We start from the raw sequence: 7,055 nt of genomic DNA on the forward strand, positions 1-7,055 counted from the left end.
ACAACGCGTAAGAATAAAGACAACCTTAAGAAACAAAAATTAATTAAATAAACAAATCATATTTCTTATTTTATTTTATTGATTATATTCGCGAGATTGATTATATTCCGCGGAAACGTAAGTCCAAGGTGCGCGCTAATCACGGCCAGTGACTTTCTTTCCAAGTGTTAATGGATTTTGGAGACTATTATGAATATGGATAATCTTTTTATTAACAAAAGATTTTAATTTTATTTTTTTTTAATTTTTAATATTTTTTAATTTATAATTTTAATATGTGTCTTTAGAATATAAAAAAGATAAATTCTGTTAACATAAATAAATATCTAAATTGATTTTCAATGAATTTTAAATTAAATTTTTAATTTTTAATAAATTTTTATTTTTCTGTAATTCATCAAGACTTATAACATTTATATATGATTTTAACAGAAACATAAATTATAATTGATATTTTTTATATAGAATTGTAAATTAGTGGATTTTATGGTATTTATTATTATAATGGTTATAATAAATATATAAAATGGTAAGGTAATAGAATCGATAATATTTTGATTAAAGTTTAGAAAGATTTGAAGAAAAATATATCAGTTAGTTAATTAAATTTTTTAGTAAGATTTAAAGGTCAAAGAAAATGTTAAATAAATAGAGAAATAGCATCTTGGTGATATTTATAAGAATAATGGAATATACAAAATTACGAAAACTATAGAGAGATCAAGTTCATGAGCCATACCATAAAGTTATGAAAAAGGGTGATAGAATAGATGTTGAGACAAGAGACACAAATAATAGAGAACCAATTTGATTTTATGCTAAACAGATCCATCGTTGAAGTTACATACCTGTTAAAAAAGATGATAGAAATGTATCGTAGTAATAAAATGGATCTACATATGATATTTATTGATTTGAAAAAAAGCGTATGATATGGTGCCAATGGAAGTTTTATCGAAGGTTTTGGAAAGAAAGGGAGTAATGATTACATATATTCGTGCAATTAAAGATATGTATGATGTGATTATAACTAGTGTGAAAACTCAAGGTGGTGTGACAGGAGAATTTTCTGTTGGTATAAGATTATACTAAAGATTATCCTTAAATCCATAATTTTTACATTAATCTTGAAAATATTCACATAGCATATCCAAGAGCCTGTGTCATGGTGCATATTTTTTGTCGATGATATCGTCCTTATAGAAGAATCAATGGAAGACTTAAATAAGAAGTTGAATTTATAGAGAGAAGCTCTAGAAGTGTATGGTCTGCGCATAAGTCGTAGCAAGACGGAATATATGAAATGTAAGTTCGGTCGCAAAAAAAAACCCTAATACAGAGGTAAATATTGGAGAAAATATTCTACGAAAAGTTAAAAATTTTAAGTATATTTGGTGTATCATACAGGATAATGGAGGGATTGAACATGATGTAATCAAATCATAGGATCCAAGTATGTTGGTCAAAATGGCAGAGTGCATCTGGTTTTATATGTGACAAAAAAGTACCTTTAAAACTTAAAGGTAAATTCTATTGCACTGCTATCAGGCCAGCTATGCTTTATGGTATAGAGTGTTGGGCGGTCAAAAGGGAACATGAACATAAGTTAAGTGTGACAGAGATGAACATGTTGAGATGGATGAGTGGTCATACACAATTGGATAGAATAAAGAACGAAGATATAAGAAAGAGAGTTGGAATAGCACCTATTGTTGAAAAGATGGTAGAATCGCGTCTCAGGTGATTTGGACATGTGAGAAGAAGACCGACAGAGCACCCAATCAGGAGGGTGGATGAGTTGGAAGATGGATAAGAGGTGAAAGATAGAGAAAAACCTACATGTAAACGGTCTATATGTAGACATGATATATAATAGAGTTCAGTAGCCTTGTTTGATCCATGTAGTTGACTCCACCTAGTAGGACAAGACTTTGTTGTTATTGTATAATAAATATATAATTTTAGTAATATTTTAAAAATATTATTAAAATTAATGTCATGTTTTTTTATATGTTGATAATATTTTTCATTTTTATTTGTTAAACTAATAGTATTTTTAAATAGTAAAAGATATTATTCTAATTTTAGTAATAATTTTTAAATATTGTTAGAGTTGCATATATAGTTATTATAGCCACTATAATAATAAATATCATAGCACATATTTTACATATTATGTTTATGTTATTTATTTGAACAGATTGTGAATTTTGGTTGAATCAAATTTAAATTAGGTTCTATTATTAGTAAAGTGAGTCATGAACATAAACTAGACTAAAAATTTTGCAAGTTGAGCTTGAGTTTAGCTCAATCTAATTGTAGTTAACTCCACTCACTTTCAATTTCAATCGCATGTGTAAGGATTAATAGTTTATATAATAGTTTTATATTTGTATTTTATTTAAATATGTTTCAGGTAAAATAGAGAAGCAAAATTTTTTAGAAAATAACTTATTATTATAAGTAATAAATTATAAATTATAAGCAAGCCAAGTTTAGCTTATGAAGATTTTTGAAAGTATTATCTAAATTTTGTTAAATGAGTTGTAATTTGAATCAATCTTATCTTTAATAATACTTTAGAAAAGAATATCTTGTAAGTATTTATTTAAATAGAAAAACTCTCAATTTGATTGAGGATTCAACATAAACATTGTTTATTTAATAGATTTTACTTAATTTTTTCAATATATTGAGTATTGACTAATATCCTCTTGTTGTGTTGTACCATATTCATCACTTTGCTTACTACTTTGATTCCATTTTTCCAATTTGTTTTCACTTCTTAATTTGTTAATGGCTACTGGTGTTCTTGTTGGATGTTTCAATTTTTTATTTGCCGGAAATTTTTTTAGTGAAGAGGAAAATTGGATTAAAAATAAAGATTCTCATTAAATTAATAAAAGATATATGAATTATATATATATAAAATTAATTTTTACTCTTCTAAAAGAATATTTTTCACTCTTTATTCAAAAACGCTCTTCATTGTAGTATTATCCTTATTGTTGTTGTTGGATGAATTATTCTTCTTATTGGTTTTTTTTTATTTTTGTTATTAGAATAGCTTTAAATTAATAATGATTTTTTTAAAAGTATGAATATTAATTTGTCTATTTTTTAAATTTACATTAAAATTAAACATATTTACATTTTTGTATGTATTTATTTATAATTTTATATATTATTTTGATTAAACCTTTAAACCAATAAAACTAATTAAAAGAGTTTAATAATGGATTATGTTTACAAAACCTTGAGTCTTACACATCAAAATGTTGAAGTTACTAATAGAAGATTATAAATGCGCCAGTTAAGGTAGAAGGAGAAGCGTTATGAGAAGCAACAAACAAAAGCAACGACTTTGTTGATGTTAGTTAACGGTGTTTGAGTGGCGGGTCCCACAGGCCCCAAATCCTGTAGAATACAAACGAAGAAAACGTTCAGTTGATTAACGGCGTCAAGATTTGGCGTTAAAGCATTTGTCTTCATTGGTTCTATAAATGGGCCTTTATGTTGGAACCTGTTTTCCGACTCCACTCCACCATTCTTCTCTTTTCTTCTCTCTTCTGCACTTTCTCTTTATCTTTCTCTTCAACCCTTCTCTTTCTCTCTCTCTTTAGCTTCAGCATTGTCTCGTAACACCATCACTGAGTGAAAGAGAGGAGTGGGTAGTGGAATTCTTCAATGGAGGTTCCTTCTGCAAAATGGGTTCTCAATGCTTGCTTGTTGCTGCTCTTTCTGCTCCTCATTGGAGAAGCCATGGCCACATCACAGATCTCTGACCTCAAGTATATTCATTTCTACTCTCTCTCTCTCTCTCTCTCTCTGTTCTATGAATACTTGAACTACATTGTCTGGGTTTTGAAACGCCACAAATCATAGTGGGAACTGGGAAATGTATTTGCTTCACATAACGGATTCACTAGCATTGCAATTTTATGTTAAAAAAATTCTTTCTTTTCTATTAGAATGTTGAGAGGGGTAATTCATTGTTCTGTGCTTCAAATTATAAACTTTCTACCTAGTGAGAATTATTTGTGGTGTCTACTTCTACAAAAGCATCTTTATATTGTAAACTATGAAACGATTCATTCAAATATATTTAGTCAATACCATGTAATGGTTGGTGGAAACTCAGTTGAAGTCGACTTAAAATTGATACCTGATAGTCATTAGATAATTTGACTATATCTTCGTTCAACGGCTCTCAAGTATCAATCTCACATGAAGCTCACTTCAACTGAATTTTCACCGTAATGGTTTACAAATTAGTAGTATATTATTTATTATTATTATTATTTTGGTTATTATGTATCCACCGCATTGATTAAGATCTTGTGTTGTAACTATTTGTTTCAGGGTGAAAGAGGCGGAGGAATTAAATGAACGTGCTGCTGTAACTGACCCGGAAGAGGTGGTTTCCATGGTTCAGATGTGGGTCACTTTTTTCTACATTTTTCACCAATATCAATTTATAGCTAACACAAAAAGAGAAACCCAATAATGATTTAATTTATCTTCACATGGGTTTAGAAATGGGGCAATGCATGGAGTGTTAGTGCTAGTAGGGTATAGTAGTCATTTCGAGGTCCATTCATAACCGCCCCTACTCTCTCTTGTGTGATATGACACCTAACACACACACTACCCCTAACTGACCCATTATTTTTCTTGTGTCACATTAATTTCCTTGTTTTGCCAAAAGCGAAAGGGTTTTTAATTCACATCATTAAATTTTTCCTATTTTTAGGGTTTCTTACCCATTTACCCTTGTCCCTCATTCACTAGTCGGTCACATATCACATGCATTTTCTGAGATCCGTGTTTCACGCTTAAAATTCTTTTGCGTGTTATTATAACTTAATCCGTTGCATATAATCCTTTTTTTCCCTATAAATACGCTGTACTTACGGGTACAAGTACAACTCTTCTCTTGCCATAATTTAGCATTAAAAATGTTATTAGTCATGCCTTAAAAAACCATATAAAATCACAAGGTCCATGTGAAAACAAAGAAAAGCATATTATGTTTACCATTCCTAGAAAAATCCAAGAATTTAGTCGTTACACTTGAAATGATTCCTGTTATCATCACTCACCGAATACAGAATTTTTTCTTCTCATTGTTTTCTAATTCTCTACATCTAAGATCCCAAATGGGTCGTTATAAACTTGGGGCTTGGTAGTTTCTAACGGCTCTATTTCACTCGTAGCAAAAAAAACGTTATAGAAAATAGTACATTTTAGGTGAAAACTCAAGTGCTGTTAGATCAGATCATTTGACTGATTTGACTAAATTTTTATAAGTAATTAATTTAGTGGTGTAATTTTAGATAATTATAGATGTTAGGTGCATCAAATAATGTGTTTGTTTAACATAACAGGGCAATGAAGAATAGCACTGAGAGAAGGAAGCTAGGATTCTTCTCCTGTGGAACTGGTAATCCAATCGATGATTGCTGGCGCTGCGACCCGAATTGGCAGAAAAACAGGAAGAGACTAGCAGATTGTGGCATTGGATTCGGGCGGAATGCGATCGGTGGCCGCGACGGAAAGTTCTATGTTGTAACTGACCCTAGAGATGATGACCCTGTTAACCCAAAGCCAGGGACATTGCGGCACGCGGTGATCCAGGACAGGCCACTATGGATTGTGTTCAAAAGGGATATGGTGATCCAGCTGAAACAGGAGCTGATTATGAACAGCTTCAAGACCATTGATGGAAGAGGAGCCAATGTGCACATTGCCAATGGAGGTTGCATAACAATTCAGTATGTTACCAATGTGATCATCCATGGACTCCATATCCATGACTGCAGGCCTACTGGGAATGCCATGGTGAGAAGCTCCCCCACCCATTTCGGGTGGAGGACTATGGCTGATGGGGATGCCATCTCCATTTTTGGATCAAGCCATATTTGGGTTGATCATAATTCATTGTCACATTGTGCTGATGGCCTTGTTGATGCTGTCATGGGCTCAACTGCTATAACTATTTCTAACAACCATCTCACCCACCACAATGAGGTACTTTCTTTTTCTTACCCTGCTTTTCCTCTGCATTATTCAACAATACCACTGTGAAAACTCACTGTGGAAACTCAGGTGCAGTTAACTCAAACTAGTCAAATCATTTAACGATTCTTAATTATCAACTTCAGATAAAGTTAACTATAATTCACCTTATTTGATAATATAATAATGACTAAATTACTAAATATCTATCAAAGTTCAAAATGAATCTGAATTTATTCTCATTATCATTTTATTTATGAATATGGTTATAAATAGTAGTTTATTTCTATAATAAATATGTAAATAAAAAATGTGACAGATCTAAGAAATGAAGTATTGAATGCACTTTTTTCGTTTGTCTTGTTGGATGGCTCATGAGTTATGATGATAGCTGAATGAATGCTGATATTTTGTAAATTCAGGTGATTCTGTTAGGGCACAGTGACTCATACACAAGAGACAAGCAAATGCAGGTGACCATTGCCTATAACCATTTTGGAGAAGGACTCATCCAGAGAATGCCAAGGTAAATCGGAATAAATGTGTTTACATAAGATAAAACTTTAATGTGTGGGGGAGCATTAAACACTAATAATCCAGTCCCCCAATTATTGGTGATGCAGATGTAGACATGGGTATTTCCATGTGGTGAACAATGACTATACTCATTGGGAGATGTATGCAATTGGTGGAAGTGCTAACCCCACCATCAACAGCCAGGGCAATAGATACAATGCTCCAGCTAACCCATTTGCTAAAGAGGTACAAAATAGTACAATCCAATCCAAGTGCTTATCCAAACTCATTTTTTCTTCAACTACTTAAGACTTATACCAATGAGTGAACACAAAACTCAATTTGGTGGTAATTGCTAATTAAATTAAAAGGATATTTTAAGGTATAAAAATAGAATTTAATTTTGATGCATTAGTAAAAATAATTATTTTTAGACATTAATTTTATTTAAAATATTTTGAACAAAAAAATATTAATAATAAAATTAAATAAAATTAAGCATTTTTGAAAAAAAAAAGGAA

The 7,055-nt window shown here is 31.0% G+C and overlaps 1 protein-coding gene across 1 annotated transcript; it reads left to right on the forward strand.

Annotated features, from left to right (window-relative positions):
- Nucleotides 1-3,533: 3,533 nt before the first annotated feature.
- On the forward strand, nt 3,534-6,780 carry LOC107466754 (probable pectate lyase 1; the record flags this gene model as incomplete). Its single annotated transcript, XM_016085788.3, is given in 5 exon segments — nt 3,534-3,791; nt 4,363-4,437; nt 5,388-6,030; nt 6,441-6,544; nt 6,642-6,780. Coding segments are annotated over 5 exon segments (1,065 nt in total), but the record flags the coding sequence as incomplete, so codon positions are not given.
- Between the last annotated feature and the right edge of the window lie 275 nt (nt 6,781-7,055).

This window comes from Arachis duranensis, chromosome 1 (genome assembly GCF_000817695.3).
Source record: "Arachis duranensis cultivar V14167 chromosome 1, aradu.V14167.gnm2.J7QH, whole genome shotgun sequence".
Classification (NCBI taxonomy): domain Eukaryota; kingdom Viridiplantae; phylum Streptophyta; class Magnoliopsida; order Fabales; family Fabaceae; genus Arachis; species Arachis duranensis.